The sequence below is a fragment of the Mus caroli genome, unplaced genomic scaffold (genome assembly GCF_978045245.1).
Source record: "Mus caroli unplaced genomic scaffold, Mus_caroli_1 scaffold_6, whole genome shotgun sequence".
In the NCBI taxonomy this organism is placed as follows: domain Eukaryota; kingdom Metazoa; phylum Chordata; class Mammalia; order Rodentia; family Muridae; genus Mus; species Mus caroli.
The window spans coordinates 121,120,555-121,145,102 of NW_028227261.1; the positions used below are offsets into that span (position 1 = coordinate 121,120,555).

Sequence of the window (24,548 nt, forward strand, 5' to 3'; positions counted from 1 at the left end):
ATCTGAGGAATGTGCAGTGTTACATACGTAAAAACACATATAATGTTTATATAACTTCTCATTTTTTTAAGCAAATTAATGAAAAAATGTACTTTTTAGAAATGTGTAGTCTAGACTTCTTTTGATGAGTGAAACATGATTCTGGGATCTGAAGTAGATTCTGTGTATCAATACGAGTATAAAGTATTTTTCTGAATACTTTATACTCGTAGTGGGGGGGAATTGTACCAGAGGGGAAGATAATCCCCCCCTCTAGTTTCTAGAAATTAGAAACAAGCTTCTAATTAAGAGAACACAGGCACCAATTTCACAAAACACGATGGTTAGATGTGTCTTGTTCTTGACAGACAGCACTGTGGTGGTGAAAAGGTGCCTAATAAGCACAGTACCTAAGTCACTACTGCGGTGAGACACATTCCGTATGAGAAACTTTTTAAGCAAAGGTCATAAACAGTGGGGAGCAATATAATCACAACGAAAGTAGTGGAAACTGCTCGCCCGCTGCGGTGCTCAGCTCTGCAGAGTTCTGAATCACAGGTGCCTGCACCGCCTCCTGTTTCAGACCTGGAGTGTAACTTGCTAAGACAGGTTTCTGAGGTACACAAAGAACGAAGCCCGCCTAGCCACGCTCTCCCCCGAGACTTCCAGCTTGAGATGAGTTCCATTTCCTAGAGATAAAAGGCTGCATTAACAATGATGTGCCCTCTTTTACAATAAATTTCCATATTTATATTTGAAGCTGTCATATGCTAGAGGATATTAAATATCCTCTCGTTATAATTAACTCTTAAAGCCAAATAAATTACTTGATTCAACAGACATTGAAAGTTAAAGGAATATAATTATACCACTAATTATTTTGAAATTATTTTGCTTTAATCTATTCTTGATTTTATGTTAGGAATGTACACTGGCTAAAAAAGCTCTAATCTCTTCTTTTACCCTTAAGATAGAAACAAGAATTTGAACTTGGAGTATATAATAACTAAAATAATACACTGGGACAAATCTTAATAATAAACTAAAGCAAACTTTTAATTTTTAAATTCCATATTCAATCCTACAAACATAAACCACTGGGTTACAGCGTGGTTTTACTTTGCTATGGTTATTCTAACAACTCTTTATGTAGTAAGCTGTTGTAATGCTATAAAAAATATTTTACCCCTTTAAAAATGACTATACCAAAAATTAGAGAAATACATTTTAGGAATTAACAGGAGCACTCCACCCTCAGGACCAATATACAAAATATACTGGCTTGAATAATCTAAAGATTCTGATGTTCCAAAAGGATCACCAGGACTCTAAAGCCTAAAGCCTAGGGACAGAAAGGAATTTAAAGTTAACTTCTAGGAGGTAAGAAGAGTAAAAGCTGAATGAAAGCGGCACCAAGACTAAGACATCTAGAAATCGTTTGCACAGAACAACTGAGCGCCTTTCCTCACCTGGGTTTCTTGTCAGAAGAGCAACGTTCTGTGTAAAGATGTTCTAAGAGGGCCATGTAGCTCCTGGGCCAGGGCCTTACCTTCAGCTAACTTGTCTGCTCCTACCCTTGGGAGTGCTTTCACTGACCCCAGATAGATCACTCAGTTCTCCCAAGTTCAAGGCTCTCTTCCACCGAGCAGCTGTTTGGAAGGACATGGCAGCTTTCATTAATCTTAACGGAAAGGCACGGCAGCCAGAAGAGAGACCCTTCCTTTCCTTCCACCTTCCAGCTTGCCTGCCCTGCTGTGTTTCTATCAAAATCTAGAAAATGGTCCCCAAGCTGCCTTAAGAGCAAGGGCATATTTTAGGAGTCAGTTATTTCCTTCCACCAACTGGAGTGGGGTTAGGGTACCAAAGACAGAACTCAGGTCCAAATACACTTGGCAGCAAACACCTTTCTACACTGAGTCATGTCAGTGCCCCTGTTTTTACACTCTGTTAATGAGACTAGGTACACACAAAAGGGAACCCTAACTTCCCCCAGTAACATTCATATTTTTATCAAAAGACAAATTAGTGACATAGATTGTAAGATACTTTGATTTCCCTGAAATACTAAGATCATTTTACCTTGGTATGAATTAAGTTTTGTTAGCATTATTCTTGATTCTTAGAGTTTTGAAATGGACTCAGAAGGAAAGGAGAACAATTGTAATGGAACTTGGGAGACAAACAGCAGGGCCTGCACACTGTAGATCTCAGCAGCTGCTAGGAGAAAGAAGGAAACAGAGAGATGCTTTCTGAGGGAGAACTCGAGGACCCAGGGAGATTCAGCAATAGAAATTAGAAATCTTCCAGTCTGCAGAGTGAGAATGAGCAGAGTCAGGGCAAGCATGCTTAGTATTTGAGTCTCCATATAAATGAAGAAAAAAAATAAAGAAAGAAAAAGGCTATATTGTCCGAGTCTGGGCTCAAAAAGCAGCCAAGCTTGCAGTGAGGATCTGTACCCAACAGCATTGGGGAGGGGCTACTGTATGTACCTCATCGTGAGTAGAGTTTTTTCATCTTTTTAACATGTCTTCAAGTATATCATCATGACTCGAAGTTAGAGCTTTTGTTGAGAATTTTCCTTGTTCAGGTAATTGACAGGCTCATTTGCTTAACCATTAAGTGAAAGGAACAAGGTTTATCTTTCTGATTTTGATTCTGTGTTATAAAAAGGAAGAAATCTACACATATAAAATTACATTAACCTACCTTTGACTTAGGAGGTACACAGAAGAAATGCAAGACACAATGACTTAGATATTTGTGAGCCTCTCTGCTATTGAGAAATCAAGAAAGGAGAAAAAAATATCACCATAAATCTCAAAGACTGATCATTTGACCAAAGGAATAAAACTAAGCTTTGATACAACTGGCTATGGTTTCCCTTCCAATACAACCTGCTGGCTAAAGATCAGATGGAAAACAGTTAGGATGCTAACCTACTATCTTCTCTCCATTCTTGTAGTGTGGACTACCACCACTTAGAGGAGTCCACAACTATACTGGAGCACCAATCAAAAGGCAAGAATAGCCAGTAACCCAGAAAGAAACCTAAACAGTTGATATGGCTTAAGTCAATAAAGGGATTATTTTACAGTATGAAGACTTAAATTCAAATCTCCAGAATCCATGTAGAAAGCCAGGTATGGTGACTAATGCTTGTAATCCTGATGATGACAAGATGGAAGGTGGAACTTGCGAGCCAGCTAGCCAGGTCCACTTGGTTAAGGTCCAGGGCAATGAAAGACCCTGTCTTAACAACAGAGACAAGGCACCTGCAGGATAAAATACCTCGGATTGACCTGTGACCTCCACAAATGCACATATGACCTACACACAAACATGTACACACATGCACACAAAGAAACGTCAAGAATTCCGTGAAAGATATAATAACCTTCCAGAAAGAGATAGGCAGCAATGCAGAGTAAAAGTCTATAACTATTCCTAAGGCAAATAATCCAAAGAGCAAATTAATTTGGTTTAAAAAAAAAGAAAAATGAAGGAAACAATAGTAATCCATCTTAGATCATACAAATTCTCTTCAATTTAACCCAATGTATACTAAGATTTATGTATTATATATTTATGTATATTAAGCTAATTTATTTATGTATACTAAGATTAATGTATACTAAGATTTTTTTAATTAAATGCATATAGTATGGCTTTAAAAGAAAAGCTAAAAAATAATTAAAATAAACTCTGGGCATGGTAGCACATACCTTTAATCCCAGAACTCCAAAAGTCAAAGCAAGTAGATCTCTGTGAGTTCAAGGTCACCCTGGTGTAGACTAGCTAGAGCTACACATTTAGACCTTGTCTCCAACATGGTAGGGAAGGGGAGGTTAGACTAGGATCTGATTCAGCAGCAATTGCTGCTCTTGCAGAAGGACCTGTGACTTTGTCCATAGGGTCTCTACCAAGTAATTCACAACCACCTGTAGCTCGCATTCCAAAGGGTCTTGATATCCTGGCTTCTTCAGGCAGTGCACAAGCAGACAAGCAAACATATCAACGCCTATAATTTAAAGATAAACAGAGTACAGCGCCTGTCACGCTGTTATTTTTAAAATTTTAAGATAAACCCTACTATATAACGTGAAACAAAGTAACTGTGAACTAAAGTTCCAAGGGTGTGGAAGAAGAGTGAGTTCAAAACTAAGTAAGAACTTCAGTGAATATAGTTAAGAGTATTATAGAATGACATATCAAGAGTCAAGCTACTTGATCTATCTTAGACTTTTAATAGCCATTTACTGCTTATCTCAGTGTGTTAACTTCCTTTTGGGAAACCATCCCAAAAGATAAGAATGTCATCAGATGGCATCTGAAGCCTATAGCCAAAGTTTCTCTATTTTGCTATAACCTGCCTACCTAATGTATCCATTAACATATTTGAAAAGTGTATTGACTTATGACTCTCATGATCCTGTTACTATAAAAACTTTACAATTGTTATGACCTCAAAATACAGTATTTGGGACAACCTGAGTCTGTGTTCCTGGACCATGATTCCATACTGGGTTCCAGAATAAACTGTATCTTTATTTAGCTGGGCTTTTTGAATCTACACTGTCTTACTTTCTATTGCTGTAATGAGACACCATGACCAATGCAACTTTTAAAAAAAAATTCAATGGGTGCTCACAGTTCCAAAGGACTGGAGTTCATAAATATAATTATGGGGAGCATGCAGCAGGCAGGCCTCCTGATGAAGCAATCGTTGAGAGCTTACATCTTGAGTATAACCATAAGACAGAGAGAGCACAATAGGAATGGCGTGAGTCTTTTGAAATCTCAAACCCTACTCAGAGTAACACATCTCCTCCAACAAGGCCAGTTCTAATTCTTCCCAAACACTTCTACCATCTAGGGACCAAGCATCCAAATATAGGAGCCTAAGGGGGACACTGTCATTCAAGTCACCACTCACACTAAAACTTTAGTTATACTTACAGGGACAGTTTGGGGACAAGGTTGCAGTAAATTTTTTAACAAAATGTAGAGTGAACTGGTAGTGAAAATAAAAACATTGCAAAGAGCAGGAGAGGCAATGTCTTAGTGAGAGCTCTAGGCATGATGCACAAGAGTGAGCAGGTAGCAGAAGTGTCTTACTTTCAAATAGTGAAGATATGCATCTAACTATGAGTGCGGGGAAGGGAAGATACCATTAATTTATGGAAAGTTCACATAAGCTCTAAGCAAATATGGATGAAAATGCAACTAATACCAATGTGATCATATACTTTTTAAAGGTCAGATTGTAAGAGGAAAATAATAGGCTTTATTATTAGGAAATGATAATAGGAAAATAATGAAAAAGAAATAAAAACAAAGGTAGAAGAAATAAAGCAACATAGCACACTAATTCTGAACAGAACTTAAATTATCTTGTTAAAAGATAGGCCAGCATGATGATACAGCAGGGAAAGACAGTCTAACGAAGCCTGACGGTCTGAGTTCAAATTCTGGTACCCATATATACACCAGTGCTTGTGAGCCCTAACATACACATAAATAAATAAGTAAATGGAAGGAAGGAAGGAAGGAAGGAAGGAAGGAAGGAAGGAAGGAAGGAAGGAAGGAAGGAAGGAGGGAAGGAGGGAGGGAGGGAGGGAGGGAGGGAGGGAGGGAGGGAGGGAGGGAGGGAGGGAAGACAAGAGGCTGGAGCCAATGAGGTTGGCTCAGCATGTAAAACCCACCATGCCAAGTGTGATGCTCTGAGTTCCATCTCTAGGAACTCTAGGCCCACACAAGGGTTGAAGGAGAGCACAGTTCCACAGTTTGTCTTCTGACTTTCACATATCCACTGTGTTAGCATGTACGCTTACACTCACACAATTTAAAAAAAAAATGTATAAAACAACATTGAGAGATAGCTCCGTAGTAGGTATGAGCACTTGCTGTTCTTACAGAGGATCTGAATCTGGTTCCTAGCACCAAGATGGGTCACAACTGCCTGTAACTCCAGGTCCAAGGAATCCAACACCTCTGGCATCAGGCACATACACTGAAATGCATATACCCACACAGACATACACATTTAACATGACTTAAAAATAATAAATTCTACCTTTAAAAATGAAATAATAGAGGCTATACATTAAGTTATATAAAATCAACCACATTTTGACAAACATACTTTAAATTACAGAAAATTTCTTGCAGCAGGAGTTAGCTCTCCATAAGCAGTGAGGACCACAGGCTCATGGTAAAATTTAAGCTAAACACAGTGTGAAAACAAGAAAGGAAATGACTTTAAGCACTAGCCTACAGAAAGCGTAAAGAGAGTTTGTGGGGCTAACAGGCAAAGGTAAGCAAAGCATATATCTGGGGACGCTCTTGATTAAAGGTAAGCAAAGCATATATCTGACGACGCTCTTGATGAAACAACCAACTAACCACCAGCTCTTAGGTCCCCGGAGTCATCGAAGAGCAGAGCAGTAAACCATACTGCTTAGGCCCCAGTACACTAAGAGAATAACCAACCTCAGTAAAGATCACCCCAGCACTTCCATGTCTCCATCCTAAGACTTATAAGAGGCCGCTGGGTAAGATGACAGCACAATAGCCCCCTTCTTTAGGACCACCCTTTCTACTTAAGAGATTTTCTTGCTTCTCTTCACTAAATCTATATTCACCTCATGTCTATGTTTTCTTAATCTTAATGTTAAATTCTGCATTACAGTGACAGAACAGAATGGCTAAAATGAAACTAGGAAAGGGGGGACCATCTAGAGACTGCCATATCCGAGGATCCATCCCATAATCAGCCTCCAAACGCTGACACCATTGCATACACTAGCAAGATTTTGCTGAAAGGACCCTGATATAGCTGTCTCTTGTGAGACTATGCCGGGGCCTAGCAAACACAGAAGTGGATGCTCACAGTCAGCTATTGGATGGATCACAGGGCCCCCAATGGAGGATCTAGAGAAAGTACCCAAGGAGATAAAGGGAACTGCAACCCTATAGGGGGAACAACATGATGAACTAACCAGTACCCGGAGCTCTTGACTCTAGCTGCATATGTATCAAAAGATGGCCTAGTCGGCCATCACTAGAAAGAGAGGCCCATTGGACATGCAAACTTTATATGCCTCAGTACAGGGAAATGCCAGGGCCAAGAAGTGGGAGTGGATGGGTAGGGGTGTGGGTGGGGGAGGGTATGGGGGACTTTTGGGATAGCACTGGAAATGTAAATGAAGAAAATACCTAATAAAAATAAATAAGTAAATTTAAAAAAGAAATGTAAATAAAGAAAATATTTAATAAAAACAAACAAACAAAACAGTAACATACAAACCAAACCTTAAAGTATGCATTATCTGGCCCTTTTAAATGCACCACCCTTACTATAAATCCTGCAACCACTTTCAGACTGACAGCATTTACTAGTAACTAAACACAGACAGAAATTAGGACACATGAGCTCCCCACCCCCCTGGGGGGGGGGGGTGTGAAGCACGCGGGAGCAAGCACTGAGACCACTTGAAAATTACCAGACATTCACTTTAAACAGATACTTTCTGGACCCTTTTATTCCTAAAACTTCCCTCTCTTCTCTCCCTCTGTCTAATCCTCTTCTTCCTTTTTAAAAATGCTTTTTTTTTTTTTTTTAAACTCATTGAGTCTAATTAGCATTGGCCACACTGTAGAAGAAAAGGATTCCCCATCCACTAGCAACTGTCCACTGCCACTGTTAGGGGTCAAGCCTAATGAGACCTTCTTCCTTTCCTGTTGGAATGCTGACTGCTGCCAGTCTCATACAAGTCACCAAAGCTGATGTGAGTGTACGTTCATGAGTGCAAACGTGTTGTGTTCAAATCCAGTATTTCACAGTACTACTCCCGAGCCTCCACCTCTTAACATTCTTTATCCACCCTCTTCTGTGTTCTCTAAGGCACTTACTGCTATTACTAAGGCTTCTTTATAATACCACTGATGGTACTGTAATCTCCAAATTCCACTTCTTTAAATAATTTATAATAAAAATAAAACTGTAGAATATTCATTTCAAAACAAGGGAGAAAAAAGAACACAGCAAAATTAAAGAAAGGCTTATCCCTATACAGTTCCTCATTTAACTATATATTCTTGCTGACTCAATTCTCTCATATACAAGGATTTTTTCAATATTCAAGAACAACAATGTCACCATATTCTCCTAGCTGAAAAGAGAAGTTAAAGAGGTCTGGTAATAAACTGGTTTGTGACTCAAGGACAAAGTTCTGTCATTTGCAGTAATGTGGACAGAAATGGAAAGCAGCTTATTAAGTGAAACACAACATAGAAAGGTAAGTACCATATGACCTCACACATATGTGAATATAAAGTTAATTCCACAGAAGTCAGAGTACTAATTACCAGAAAATGGAAAGAAGAGAGGGGAAAGAAAGAGACAGAGGAAACTGGTCAATGGATTCTAAGCTATAATTTCATGGAAAGAAGAATAACTGTGATACAAATCAAAAGGGTTTGACCACAGATAAGAGGAATGAACTATGTATAAGAAAAGGTGAGAAAACAGGCTTTTGTAAGTTTTCAAAATGAAGATGTTTACCCTGATTTAGGCGTTACACAATGTATACATTGCTGAAACATTATGAAGCCCAATTATTCATATGGCAAATATTTGTGATTTTTATATATCAAGTAAAAAATAAATAAACAAAAACAAACCTAGATGGAATAGCATGTCCACAAACAGAACTTGTGCTTATTTCCCAATTATTGGATACATAATGAAAGAAATACTTGACAAATGGAAGAATTTTGACATTGGCTCTTTGAACTTTAGAGTAAGAGCCATCTTTCTAGGAAAAGACAAATGAAGGCCCTATAACTTACCTGCCCTACCAGAATAAACCAAAAGTGAATCAGCATCCTCAGAGAAACTGCAGAAATCCATACCATCAAAGGCAAAGCATGATCATGAGCTATCACAATTTAATCTGGTTGTTATTCCAATCACATGCAGACCTTTAGATCTTTAGTAAAGCAAATTACTAAAATTACTCAGCCTCTGCACCCTTTTGTAAAAAATGTAAACTGGCAAATTCTTGCAGTTCTCTATCAACCCGCAATACCACTAGATGCTCGCCTTAACCTGGCATGATCAGTGGCCACAGTAAACATCCACAGCATATGGTTCTCCTGCTCTCAGCTATAGCATAATCCACAAATAGCATAATCCTTTTTTAAAGAAAAACATGTATTCATTATGCCACAGACAGCAGTCCAAACGTTGGACTTAAACTGTTTTATTATTAAATTCCAACAAGAGGAATTTCAGGGTCTCGAGACCCTTTGCTCTGTGCATAACAAGGCATTGTACTAGCACATTCTAGAGAACTGCTCTCTCATGAGCTTGTCCATCTCCTTATCAGCTGGCACACATCTGGATTGTTTGGACCTTCTTCTGACCTTAATGAATAATGGTGCCAATAAAATTCAAGTTTAATTTTTTTGTATAGAAACAGCTTTTATTTCTCTAAGAAGAGAATAGCTGGGTCATTTGGTTGAGTCTATACTTAGCACTTTGAGGAACTACAAACTCTCTGCCAAAGCAGCTAAATCAATTGACAATGTCAACCTCTATATATGAAGGCTTTCATTTTACATTCCCATCATTTATTAAAGTCTTTTTAATTTATTTTTTTCAAAAGCATGGCCTCTGCAGTGGTTTGAATGAAGAAAAAAAAAAAAAAACAAGTTCCACTGGGCTCATGTATTTGGACACTTGAGCCCAGCTGGTGACACTGTTGGGACGGGGGTTCATGGATCACTGCAGACAGGCTTTGAGAATCTACAACACTGCATCACTTCCAGTTTGTTGTCTCTGTTTCTGGGGTGCCAACAACAACAAAAATGTAATCACCCAGCTTTCTGTTCCAACTACCTGAGCCATGCCACAGCCACCATAAAGGACTGGAACTATGAGCCAAATAAAATTGGTTCCTTAAGTTGCTTCTGTTCCTATTTTAATCACAGCAAAAGAAATGAACTAATATAGTCTCTTTCAGCATTTACAATTATATGCATTTTAAAAGAGAAAATTAACAGGGACATAAATCAAACAGGAAATGGTTCACAGAGAACGCTGAATTTACATGGTACACCACATAACAGGGAACTCTAAAGGAGTGGCAAGGAGGAAATATGGTCTTTTATTAAATCTATTTATATGGAAACAACAGAAACTGTAGCAAATATTTATATATATCTACATGTACCCAGGCCTGTTCTAAATATTTTACACATTTATTCCCATGAAAGTCCTATGAGACACATACATAAACATACATGCAACAATAAATAAATTACCTACCCATGGAGTAGGATCAGACAAAGAGACTTAAATATGAACTCAGGAGCTAGAGAAAATTATTCTCTAACTAGTTTTTGCTATTAAGACCAATGGCAAATTAAGTCACAAAAAATGTAAAACATAAAATGTTTTAACACTGAAAAGTACCATTAATGTGTATTATTAACCAACCACCTTTCTTTCACAACATCCCTTCTGAATATACATATTCTCTTAAAAGACTAATATCTAATCTGTGAGCCAACTTTTGCCGTCAATAATACACCCTTGCCTCCATTACCTGCACTTTACCTCCTATAGACAAAGTAAATTCCAATGCTGTGCGCTGCAAACTTTATCCCTTTGCCATCATTGTCCATACTTCCTCTTTATTTTTTCTTCAATTAAGCATTTCCTATTATGATATATTTAATTTAATTAAAAGTCCTTAAAATTTGTGAGGCAGAGTGAAAACAAGGTTTTGAAAATATAGTAAGCATATTCCCACTAAAGCATCCTTTACAACAGGCAACAGCTGTAAGAGAATAGGCAGTGAATAAAAACATTAATGAATATTATGAAAACTTCAGGTCAATAATTAAAAACTTCCCCTAGTAAAGTATAGCCAAATGCCCTTCAAATGAAAAGCCCCACTGATTCAATATCTATGACTATAAAACAAATGATCTCATATGCAGAATTCGATTGATAAGACTTTTAGTAATATCTATATTTTATTTTGAAAACTAAAATTTGAAACAAAACTTTGTTGACTATCTTATGTACAAAACATAAATGATACGTGAAAATGAGGTACATATGGAAAATAACATTTTTCTTCCTTTTTTCAGAGTAATATAAAGTAGCCTATCAAGAGTAAAGCCTTATGAAATATGAGCTCATGTAAATGTGGCAGGCAGTGTGAGGAAAGCCCTATGAGGATAACCACATGTGGTGACAGAGGTTCTTACCCTAGCACCTGGGAAGCAGTAAGATCTTACATTCAGGAATCGCTGGGGCTGCGAAGCAAGACCAGATTTCAAAAACTGAACAAAATCCCTATTTGGGCCTGGAGTCCACACTTACCCTTCTCCTCCCATTCTTGTTATCTTAAGTCGAAAATCCACAGAGTTTAGACTGGGAGGTTTCCATTTCAAAATGTCATCACATCGGCCAGGCTTGTATTTCTAGAGTGGATTAAAATAAAAGCAATTAGTAAGAAGCTAAAATGTAGGCTTCAATTCACTGAACATACTGTTACTTTTTATTAAGCAAAATTGCTACTTTTGATTTTCATTTTGGTATTTTTAATTTGCTTGTTTGTTTTTTACCTGTGTGGGATGTGTCCATGTCAAGGCTTATGTGTGGTGGTCAGACAAAACCTGCAGGTTGCTAGGTCTCAGGAAGTTCCTTTCCCCAACGTCTGGCAGCTAGACAACCCAGGATTCCCTCAGGGACCCCTTCCCTCAGCTTCTCTCTCTTATATAAATAACCCAGCCATTTTGGCTATGTGGGATCTTGGCCTCCTGGCTCATTCAGGCCTCTTAGCCTCCCCCACTGCTCTCTCTTCTCTTCCTCTCTCACCAACCTCCACTCCCCACCTCACCCTCCTCAACCCTTCCACTCATGGCCTGGTTCAGTCTGGACCCTTCCAGATACCTGTCTAAATTCTTCCTTATTACTACAATAAACCTACTCCACCATTCCTAGGAGTAGTCATGTCCTCAATTTTTTTTAATTCATAAATGACATAAATGAGTTCCCTACCAGGGGACCGAGGTGCTCCACACCAAGCTACTGACCTACTCTCCTGAAATATGTACAGATCAATTGTTTCTGCTGGCTTCTGCCACCTACCAAATTCTACAGTCCAACTCTTCAGCTGCTTCTTCCCCATTGCCTCTTTTAGTCTACTCTGTATATGTCTCTCTGGCTTTTATAGCCTGCTATGCCCTTCTGGGGCATCTCTCTATACCCTCCATATGGGCACACCTCTCTTTAAAGACAGTTACCAGGTTCCCTCTTATCAGAACTTCCCCGTTTTCCCAAAACCCTCTCCTAGTCTCCATAGGAGCTGCAGCAGCTCTGCCTTTTCGGCTGCTTTCTACTCTCTTCCTCTATGGGGTAGAGGTGCCTGCTTTGTTTACTATTACTACAAATGCCACACCAATGTGCTAGAAAACTCCTTTTGCCCTACTGAGCCCTGTAAAGGCTCATCCCACCTGTAAAGGGATGCCCTTCCCCTATGATTTAGGACCTCTCTCTGACAAGTCTCTCATTCCCCATGGGGTCACCTGAAATTCTTGTAAGCACTGACATTTATTGTCCTCAGGCCTTTGTTCTCAGCTCCTTCTGGAGCTTCATCTCGCCTACCCTAGGAGCTGCATCCAGTCCCACAGCGTCTATAAGCCTGTCTGGATCACTGCACTCTTTTGGTCCCTCCTGTGGAGTCCAGGTTTCTGACCCTTTCTCCTTTCTCCTTGGACTCAATTTCCTCCAAGGAATCGAGGTTTTATTCACTATGTTACTACAGTTTGTCTTCAATACAGATCAGGGACCAAAGATCAACATACTCCATTTCCAAATTCTCTCAGATGGTAACAACTTCTGCTATCACACAAATGATCCCCAAATCTCTTCTAGCTAAACTTGCTCTGCTCTATACTACCAAAGCTATCTTTTTTCTTTCTTTCTTCCTTTTTCTTTTTAATTAGTTTTCTTTATTTACATTTCAAGTGTTATCCCCTTTCCCGGTCCCCCCACTCCCAGAAACCTATACCCCCCCTTCTATCTTAACTGTAAGATTTTTCTATTTTCCACTATTAAAAATCTTTCATCTCTACGATTTCTTTGCTCTCTGTCCTCAAAAAAAAATAAATAAATAAAAATAAGAATATGCTATAAGCTATCTCAGGATTTGTAAGTTCATTAGGTATGATTTTAACATCTATAATAAAATTTAGCTTAAAACTTATAACAATAGGATTATAATATAAGAATCCATACATAGGTAGTCTTAATTTGCTATAACATAACATATATGTGACTCAACTCTTATTTAGAATACACTGTATACATAACTTGGATTTTTGATTAAAAATATATTTGCCAAAAAAAGATGTTTTAAATAGCAGCCACATGGCTTGTCTCCATCCCAGCTGACAACATACAATTTAACTTCACCACAATCCTGTTTAAGAGGACTACATGGTATAAGCCAACTAAGGAAGCACCTACAAGACTTCTCAGTTCTACTGAGCCCTTGGTTTATCATTGTATCTACTTTTTAAACTAAGAAAGCAACCACAAAGGTCTCTAAAACATTTTGGATTAGTATGGATTTTAGTATAATGATAAATTCACTGTCTCTATTCCAGCAGATTTCTAATCAACTGCAGACTGCTCTAAAACTGCCTGTAAACACCAGCCCTAGTGTTCCTTGGAACCTTCATCCTAGACCTCTCCAAAGCAGCCTGAACTCCCTAGCTCCAGGTAGCCCTACAGAACCTGGGCAGCAAGCTAAACAGATGTCCTCCAGCCTGCACACCCCCCAATTCTTCACCATCATTCCAACCATCCAGATAATGATGCCTCCATTTCAGCCGGGAGTAGTTATAGACGAGACTATATCATCCCTTTATCATCAACAAAAGGTTGGAATGTTAAATCTCAACAAATTCCTTTTCCCAAAGTCTGGCAATTAGACAAAAGTCAGCATTCCTTCCAGGACTTAAATAGTTCCTACCTGCTAAAAGGAGTCATTCTCCTCATCTCTGGCAAAAGAGAATGGCTCTTCCATTAACCTATGTCTGAGGTACCTGTTTAACACATCTGACACGGCATAGCTCACCTCCTACCCACAAGCTCTCTTGCCCCTGCACGTCACTCCCATTCCTCCAGCCTCAGACCCCTAGAGGACCTCAGCTGTTTTGGCTCTGTGCCCTCTTGGTTCTGCAAGCTCTCCTCTCTTAGTTCTCCTCTCTCTTCTCTTTCCCTTTCATTTCCCCCTCCCCCTTCTCCTCTCATGGCCCAGTCTACTCTGGACCCTTCCAGATGTCTGGTTGTGCTCTCCCTCTTATCTACAATAAAAATCTTCTCCTTATCCCATACCTACAAACAGTCATGTCCGCACTGTCTTCATTCACAGGAGCAGTTCCCTCCTTACACCATGTAGATTACAAGGACCAAATAATGACTTACTATAATAAATGTAAAAGATCTGCCTAAGGAGGAAATCTACAAAGTATAGAGTTAAGCAGTGATTTTGTTTGTTTGTTTGTTTGTTTGTTTGTTTGTTTGTTTGTTTTAGACGAGCCTTAAGTATCCCAGACTAGTCGCCAACTCAATATAGTAATTTGTATTTTTTCATTTATGTAGCTGAAATCTGACTGCCTTCTTTGCCAAAGGGTTCAAATATTCTACTCCTGACTGCTTTTACTTTGGTTTTTTGTTTTGGGGGTGGTTTTTTTGGTTGGTTGGTTGGTTGGTTTTTTGGGTTTTTTTTTGTTTTTTCTGAGAGGTGAGGTATTGTGTGCATGTACATGGTACACATGTATAGAAACAGGTCAGCATCTGGTGTCTCCCTTAATGGTTATACACCGTTTTCTCGCTGAGTCTGAGTCTGCTGACTGGCTGGCCATCAAACCCAAAGACCCTGGCTATTCTGTCTTCCTAATGCTCGGATTACAAGTATGTGCCACTATACCCAGGCAGTGATTACTGTTTTAGACAAGGTATCATGGTCAACAACAGAGCCTCGAAATTCTCTATGTAGCTACAGATGGTCCTGAATCCTGAGCCTGTTCCCAACTCCCAAGAGCTCAAATCATGGGCCATCCTTTTCCTAATGGGGGGGGGGGGGTGAGGGGGGTGTGAAAGTCAATATATACCCAAAGTTGATCTTGAAATGACAACTCTCTTGCCTCACCCACTGAGTGCTACGCTTACAGGATTCCACTAATGCACACTTCCTGTGCACTTTCTGAATTAATCTTTCTTCCTTTCCTTTCCTTTCATTATCACCCCTCCCCCCTATCATTTATTTTTAGGATACTGGAGATATTTAAACACAGGGCTCTCAGATGCTAACTCCAACAGTGAGCTACCACCCCCTCCCAACCCTTTGTTTACTGTATATTTAAGGTAAGAGTCCTACTAAATTGCCGAAAATGGCCTTGCTTTTGATACTTCTGCCTCTGGCTCCAGAGTACCTGAGATTACAGACCTGAGCCATCGGAACTAGCCCTAACAATTTATTTTGCTGAGCAAAACTTTTTGTTTTAATTAAGTCAAAATTAGCTACTTTTAGGGCTGAAAAGTTGGCTCAGCCATTAAAAACTAGAATTACAAACAAAAATATATATAAAAAAAAGCTTCTCTTAAATTACATAATTGTAATTATGTTCAGTTTTCTGCCCGTTGAAGAAATATTTTCCTAAAATCACTAGATTTTTCTACTATGTCTTAAAGACATTTCATAAGTCTAGTTATTTTTAGGTAAACCATCCATTTCATGTTTCTTTGTATCTATACAAATACGGGATCAGGCAGCTCTAACAAAGGCTAAAGGCACTTTCCATGCAGGCCTGGCAGGCCCAGGCCTACCCAGAACATACATAACACGGAAAGAGAAAACCAACTCCAAAAGACTGGGAGGAAAGTGTGGGGGGGGGGGGTGTGCAGGGGGGGGGGAGCAAGAGTCACATGACCTAGTAGGGAAATGAGGAGGAGGAGGGAGGTAAAATGCCCAGACATATAAAATTATTAAATCTAAAAAGAAAAAAGTTAATAAAATTTAAAAAGAACATAATATGCATTATTTCCCCAGGTCTCATCATTAGCAGTAGATAAATTTAAAGTCAAATATATACTGCCTCAATGAGTCATTAGGCATTTCATTCCATTTATGCCACAACAAACTCACTTAGATGATATATACACTTCATGGTAGCTGGAAATAAATCTCTATTTAGACTTTTGCATAGAGTTTTCTTACTGCCGAAACTGAAATATATTTCTAATTGTCAACTCATCTCTGAAAAGACTATAATAAAAGTTTAATTATTTTTGCTAATTAAGGCTATTTGATAGCCTTACAAAATAGGCCATGAGGTGACAAAGAAAATAAAGAAATAAGTCATACCTTCAGAAAAAAATTAGCTGAAAAATAAGACAGCAAGTCCCTGTGCCCATAATGCCTATGTTTAGCCTTCGTGAATCCAGCACAATCCTGGTCAAATCATGATTTAGTCATGTTGGTCTGTTTGTTTTTATGGTGTTTGCAATATATATATATATATATATATATATATATATATATATATATATACCACACACACACACAACAGAGATAAATTTTAAAAACCTTTTTTCAATCTCCCAAAACAATAAGGGCCAAGATATTACATTAAAAGGATTAAGACTTTTGAAAATAAATATAACATCTGAAACACAAATTTTTTCTGAAGTATAAACAAGCATACATATACTCTAGTGTATAATAAGAAAATTTTAATTATACTGAATTCACCAGCATGTACTCAGATTACAATTGTTATCAAAGCTCTAGTTAACTGATAAATATGATACCTAGTCTATAAATAAACCTGATTTTAACAAGTGAGCTGTTTAAAAAAGAAAAACTGAAGAATACTTGTGTTTAGAAACAACCCAATATAACCTGAGATACCTGTGGTCTTTAAAAAAGCAACAATCCAATCAACATAGGTATTAAGAATATTAAAATATGCCTGGTCTACAAAGTGAGTTCCAGGACAGCCAGGGCTATACGGAGAAACCCTGTCTCGAAACAAAACAAAACAAAAGAATATTAAAATATGAGGAAATTCACCAAAACTAGACAGAGGGAAAACTTTAGCAGTAGTTTTCAACTAGAGGTGGTCCCTTGAGAGTTGGTAATGCTGGAAAACACTAGAGAGAGCAAGGTGCAATACTGCCATCTAGTGGCACAAGTCAGAGACAGAGCTAAAGACCTACACACTGCCCAGGACAGCAGGGCCAAAGGAAGTCAGTGACAGTAACAGTAAAGAAAGTCATATGTTTAATTACCCTTTGGCTCTAACTTGATAATGTTAAAGAAGTTTAAAGTGAGGGCTTCGTTTCTCATTTGTAAAAATACAGCAATAGCATTGTGCTTGCCTAAAGTTGTATGTTCCTCTTCAATCTCCAGTTACAAAATGTTTGGGAAACAACACTCTTTCAGGCTTGCCACATGATACTATCTTCACCTACCCTCTTACCCTTTAAATATGTTCTTCACTCCCTTTAAAAAAAAAACAAAAACAGACTGGTTTTGACCATAAACCACTCTCCTAGAAGACTCTGAATATAGTCATAAAAATTACTCCTAAATCTTCATTTCTAGACCTAGAAACCGAGATGCTCTTTTATGAGTATGAATAGGTCACCCACCAATCTAACACTGCTCAGGCGGCACCCTAGGATTTCAGATCTGAAATGGAGTCACTCACTCCCCATCCCATCTTGATCAATAGGAACCTCCTACCCACTCAGGCCCATTTTCTAATAGAGCACTCTTTCTAATAGAGTCTCTGTCACCTCTGCACTCATCCATTATTCCCATGAGTTTCCTTCTACTGTGACAGCCCAGCTGCTATCCCTGGAGTCAAAAGACCCTGTCAACTGTCACTGATGCTCACCGCAGCTGGTTAGCTGGCTGACCAACCAGGACTCAAGCTTCTGGAGCTGACAGTGAGGCCCCAATCCAGCCTCCAGTGCTTCCTCTAGTTTCCTCTTTCCTACAGTCTTTATATGGAATAATAAAGACAACAATAATTTCTAATAACTATCATTTACTGTATATTTTCCCACTGACCACAGGTGCTAAGTGCACGGGTGCTAAATTACAGGATTCTTTGAACATTCTATAAAATAATTAATTCATCATAATCTCCTGTCTTCATAGAGCACATACGACAAAGAAAACAAGCCAGATACAGGAAATATTCAAGCCTAGGTATATTATTCCACATTCAAAATGCACACTAACTACTATAGTAAACTGGGTCAATGGAAAAACAGGTATTCACATCACATCACACACACAAACACACACATACAGAAAATTTTCAAGACATCATGAAAATAATTTTCTAGATACAACACTAAAGAAGCAACAAATATTAACATCCATCCATTAACATCCATTAACTTAAATGTCTCTGAGAAATGCATGTATAGTTTTTTCTTTTTTTATTTCTTCTTTTTTTTCCCTCCAACTTTTTATTAGGTATTTACTTCATTTACATTTCAAATGCTATCCCCAAAAGTCCCCCATACCCTCCCCCACCCCACCCCCCACCCCCACTTCCCCATCCCATCCACTCCCACTTCTTGGCCCTGGCGTTCCCCTGTACTGGGGCATATAAAGACCAAGGGGCATCTCTTCCCAATGATGGCCGACTAGGTCATCTTCTGCTACATATGCAGTTAAGAGACATGAGATCTGGGGGTACTGGTTAGTTCATATTGTTGTTCCACCTATAGGGTTGCAGATTCCTTTAGCTCCTTGGGTACTTTCTTAGCTCCTCCATTGGGGGCCCTGTGTTCCATCCAATAGCTGACTGTGAGCATCCACTTCTGTGTTTGCCAGGCACTGGCATAGCCTCACGAGAGACAGCTATATCAGGGTCCCTTCAGCAAAATCTTGCTGGCGTATGCAATAGTGTCTGCGTTTGGTGGCTGGTTATGGGAATGGACCCCCAAGTGGGGCAGTGTCTGGATGGTCCAGCCTTTCGTCTCAGCTCCAAACTTTGTCTCTGTAACTCCTTTCATGGGTGCTGCATGTATGTTTTAAATGTAATAGATAAAGATTTACTATGAAATATTATTTAGCTTTTAAAAAAGTGTCTTGCAGCCGGGTGTGGTGGCGCACTAGGGAGGCTGAGGCAGGAGGATTTCTGAGTTTGAGGCCAGCCTGGTCTACAAAGTGAGTTCCAGGACAGCCAGGGCTATACAGAGAAACCCTCTGGGGGGGGGGGGGGGGGGACACAAAAAAAAAAACAAAAAAAGTGTCTTGCCATTCTCCACTGTACAGGTGGAGCTAAAAGACATTCTGCAAAGCAAAACATAGAAAGAGAAAACACGTGATCTCCCAGGTGCAACCTAGAACAAGCAATCACTGAAGCAGAAAGAATGATGTTGCCAGGAGCTGCAAGGGGTCAGAAAGGTACAAAGCTGACCATGCTTCAAAACTAGTGAGTGAGACATGATTCGTGTTAATTATGTGGAGTAGGTTGATTATTTAACATATCAGAATACCAAGGTGTACACTTTAAAAATGAACTATTTAGGGGCAGAAGAAAGTTAGGAGCAGAAGATAAGAGCACTTGCTGTTCTTGCAGAGAACCCAGCTTCAGTTCCCAACACCCACATGCTGGCTTTCAGCCATGTCTAACTCCAGTTCCAGGGCATCTGATACCATCTTCTCGCCTTTATGGCCAGTAGGCAGACAAAATGGGAGTAAGACACTCATATGCATATAATAAAAATAAATCTTAAGAATGCACAGTTTGGGCCGGGCGTGGTGGCGCACACCTTTAATCCCAGCACTCGGGAGGCAGAGGCAGGCGGATTTCTGAGTTCGAGGCCAGCCTGGTCTACAGAGTGAGTTCTAGGACAGCCAAGGCAACACAGAGAAACCCTGTCTCGAAAAACCAAAAAAAAAAAAAAAAAAAAAAAGAATGCACAGTTTGTGTAAGTCAAAAAAAATATCACAAAATAAAGAATTTAAAATACAGTTAAAAGTGCTTTCTCTTTGGTATCTTCAAAAGTCCTATATTTATGAATCTACAAATCTAAAATATTATAAAGTGTAAGGATTACCAATGCAGAGTGTTCCAAAGCAACCCTGCATGCTCTGGATGTTGTGAAGCATCCCCTGGCACCAGAGCAGTAAGCACCATCCCCACAGATAGCCTTAACTACCATCCAGGAATACTGATCCAATACCCAATGCTGATCTGAAGTGTATATTCATTCTCCGTTTACCCTCAACAAATATTTCTCCACCAGCTACTATGCAACCTCTGCTAGAAGCATAAAGACCATAAGCGAATCCAGGCAGAAGTTTGTTACAAAACCGTGAGTAAGCTAATGACCTAAGAAATTCAAAGCATGATGAGAGCAGAGGCAGCAGCATTGTGAAGAAGAGTGGATCGAGTACCCAGACGAAGTAAAATAGAACCTGAGAGTTAAGCACACAACAAAGAAAGGGAAGAGAGAACCTGCATAATAAATATATTCGAAGTGCACCAACTGCAAAGTGTTCAAGTCTCTAGAAAGCAATTTTGTACAGGCACAAAACTGTCAATGTAAACGAGGCAGCCTCAGTAGCTGTCTGCAGGACACATTGGTCTACTAAAGAAAAGAGAAATTTTAAGCAGGGCTGACATTCAATAGATGCTCTGGGCCCAGCGCCGCTTACCTGTCAGTGAAGCTTCTCCAGGGAAAGAAACATACCTAGGTAGCACATGAAGAAAAACTGAGAGACAAAGAGAAGAAAACACAAGTACAGCCAGAGTCACTTACAGAAACACATTTCAACTACTTCAGTTTATAACTCTTACCAAATGCACATTGGTCTACCAATAGAATGAATGCACCTCTAAAATTCTGAACTTCAAAAATAAAGCATGGGGTTAGAGGGATAGCTCAGCAGCTAAAAGCACCAGATGATCTTCCAGAGAACTGGGTTCCAATCCCAGCACCCAACCAGCAGCTAACTGTGACTCTAGTTCCAAAGAATCTAGTGCCTACTTATAGACTCTACCAGCACTGCACATACATAGTGCACAGAAAAAAACATGCAGGCAGAACAGTCAAACATATAAAATAAAAATAAATATTTTAAAAAGAGTTCAAAGCCGGGCGTGGTGGCGCACGCCTTTAATCCCAGCACTCGGGAGGCAGAGGCAGGCAGATTTCTGAGTTCGAGGCCAGCCTGGTCTACAAAGTGAGCTCCAGGACAGCCAGAGCTATAAAGAGAAAAACCAAAAAAAATAAAAAATAAAATTAAAATAAAAAAATAAAAAGAGTTCAAGTTCAAATAAATAAAACACTACTTGGGAGGCAAAGGCAGGCTGATCTCAGTGAGTTCATGAGTCGACATGGTCTACATAGCACGTTCCAGACCAGCTAAAGCTACATAGTAAGAACCTATCTCTAAATAAATAAATTTAATTAAATAAAACACAAAATATCTTTTATTCTTCTAAACTGCTACAATGTTCAGATGGAGAACAGCTCAGGGACCTAACAAACACAAGACCATGTATTCATTGTCCCTAGGTACAATCCCAGAGGGAAAAAAAAATTCATACATATTAGCAAAATGTTTATCTTTAAATGCCTCCTAAACTGTTGAACTGTTACAAGCACGAGTAAGCAGCAGTATCCAGTGACAGCCAGTATAAGCAGCAAGCCTATCTTTTTATTATGACTCTAGTATGAGACTACAGACGCTAAGACCTTATCGTTAACAAAGTATATGCTAAAATAAAAATATCTAGATAAATACTAAAATGTAAAATAAAATAATACCGACTTTGAAAGGTGAATGGAAATAAGAATGTGTTAATGTACTAGTACTTGCTCAGATTGGCATAAAGAATCCATGGATTGTAAGGAAAAACCTAACTGGAGGTGAGGTCGTGAGGGCACACCTTTAATCCCAGTATCAAGAGGCAGAGGCAGGCTTGTCTTATGTCACTTTTGGATTCGTTGATCAATTCCTGTGACTATTACTGTCTAGTGAAAGGGGAAACTAAAAAATTCTTCTTAAAAATCTACCATTCACGTTTGCACAGTACCACTAGAGTACCGAGAAAAAGAACTATCCTGCTTCCTTAGGTATTTAGCTGCCATCTATATTAGGACGGACTTTCTGTGCTCTGTCTGCCCTCAAAGACATCACTGATCCTTTTATTTTCTAAAGTCATTATTATTATTTACTTCCCCTCCCAAGCCTCCAACATGTCATCATGACCAATTGTTTTTAGCTGTATAGTAGTAAAAGATGTGCGTATGTATGTATGTATGTGTGTATGTGTGTGTGTGTGTGTATATATCCAGCTAAAATTGACTGCAAATTAATTATCTGTAATTGTTTATTTTGTCAACAAAATTTACTGGGAGGCATGTATTTTAGGAATTATGAAAAATGAAAAAATGTTTTTCTCCTTTTTCTTTCTTACACAAACTAGCTAACAAGTGCTATATTCTGAAAATTGAACAAAAAAATATTTTAAATGAACAAGGTATATTTTCTTTCTTGACATGTTACTATTACAATTCCTCAGAAATGATTAAATCTCTCAATTGGAATAAAAAAATAGCACAGTTCTGGGGTGGGGGTGGGGAGATGACACTCTTCCAGTCTGCCAGGAAACAGAGCCCTTCTTCAGCTGAAGACCTATCAAAATATGCAAGCAAATGTCATGGAAACAGAAGCTCTCACCATGGCAACACTACCCTGCTAGAGAGAAAAACCACTGTAATTCATCATGTACTTCAAGACAAGGCATTTAGACTACTTCCAATTTCAATTTTATAATCTATCTATAATAGTCATTAGATCAAGCAGTAGTAAAAATTTAATAAAACTATTAATATTTTACAAGAATAAAATATTAAATCCAAAACTGAATCTAAATTTATATGTAAAAAGATTAATGCCAGAAACATAAAACAAAGCTTGTCCCACAACAGGAAGAACACATTACAAAATAACTGTGTCACTACTACTTTAAACATTCTAGACTCCGTATAGAAGCAATTAAGTGTTTCACCAACCACAGTCTCTCTACTACACAAGAAAAGTAGTTTTAAAAAAAGTGCAGGATTTCTATCCTTACTTCAACTATAGAATCGACTCATTATAATTATTTTATTGTTATTTAGTAGCATAAAAGTTCTTGTCTAGAAATATTAAATGTCTCCACAATATTAAAGCAAATCCAAGCAAGGCTTGGCACATGCATTTAATCCCAGCACTAGGAAGCAGAGACAGAGGCAAGAGGGTCACTGTAAGTTTAAGGCCAGCCTGATTTAGTCTACAGAGGAAGATCTAGGCTAACCAAGGCTACATAGTGAGACCCTGTCGATAGATAAGATAGATTGATAGATAGATAGATAGATAGATAGATAGATAGATAGACAGACAGACAGACAGACAGACAGAACAAGCTGAAGACAGCTTCTAAAAGTTCAATATTAATCAATTTTATTATCACAATTAAAAATATAATATACCACTAAAATTATCACCAAAATGTCTTATAAAATATAATAAATAAGACTTAATGTTAATATCAACTTTGTAAATTAAATGATCTAATAGTTACCAAGTAAAACATTTACTACTTATATTTAAATGTCAAGTTATCGTTTAAAAATATCATAACAAGCCACAAAACAAGTGATTCAAGATGGTGATTAAAGCACAGACCTAAAGTCATAAAAATTAGCTGTCTAGTAAGATCTATTTGGTGTATGACATAGACTGATAACAACAGAGGTTCAATTTAAAAATGGATTTATTTTTAAAGATCACCAATGACTTATAACATGTTCTTCTCATAGTAGTGTTTCCCAACTCCTTTTCAACTAATAAAACTAATTTCATCAAAAAGTTCTAGACTTCTGAAGAAAAGGTTAGAAAGGGTGGCAATTTTTATATTAAAAGGTCTTGGTATAGCCAGGTAGTGGTGGTGCCCGCTTTTAATGCTAGCATGTGGGAGGTAGATCTCTGTGAGTTTGAGGCCAGCCTGGTCTACAAAGCTAGTTCCAAAACAGCCCAGGCTACACAGAGAAAACCTGTCTTGAAGAAGAGAGAGGGAAAAACAAGTTTGTCAGTCTGATCAAAGGTCCCAAACTTCTATTTAGAATTTAGCTTTAATAAAATGCCTAACAAAGAAAGGCAATTTATAAATCTTACCAAAACAGTATCAGAACTTATATTGGACATTAGCACCACAAGAAGCTATATCACGAGAAACTAGAATAATCAGGATACAGTTTAAAAATGGGTCCCTAACCATGTCAAGAATCCATGAATTTTATATCATATGAAGCTTTCTGGCTTTTTTTTTTTTTTTTTTTTTTTTTTTTTGGTTTTTCGAGACAGGGTTTCTCTGTGTAGCCCTGGCTGATCCTGGAACTCACTCTGTAGACCAGGCTGGCCTCGAACTCAGAAATCCACCTGCCTCTGCCTCCCGAGTGC

At 38.5% G+C, this 24,548-nt stretch overlaps 1 protein-coding gene across 3 annotated transcripts in view; it reads right to left on the reverse strand.

Moving 5' to 3' along the window:
• Positions 1-24,548, reverse strand: part of Rngtt (RNA guanylyltransferase and 5'-phosphatase) — a 193,107-nt gene that overhangs the window by 84,600 nt on the left and 83,959 nt on the right. For all 3 annotated transcript variants that reach the window (XM_021159529.3, XM_021159528.3, XM_085839440.1), the window contains exon 13: positions 11,375-11,475. In XM_021159529.3, the coding sequence (XP_021015188.1) occupies positions 11,375-11,475 (101 nt within the window). The remainder of the gene's footprint in view (positions 1-11,374; positions 11,476-24,548) is intronic.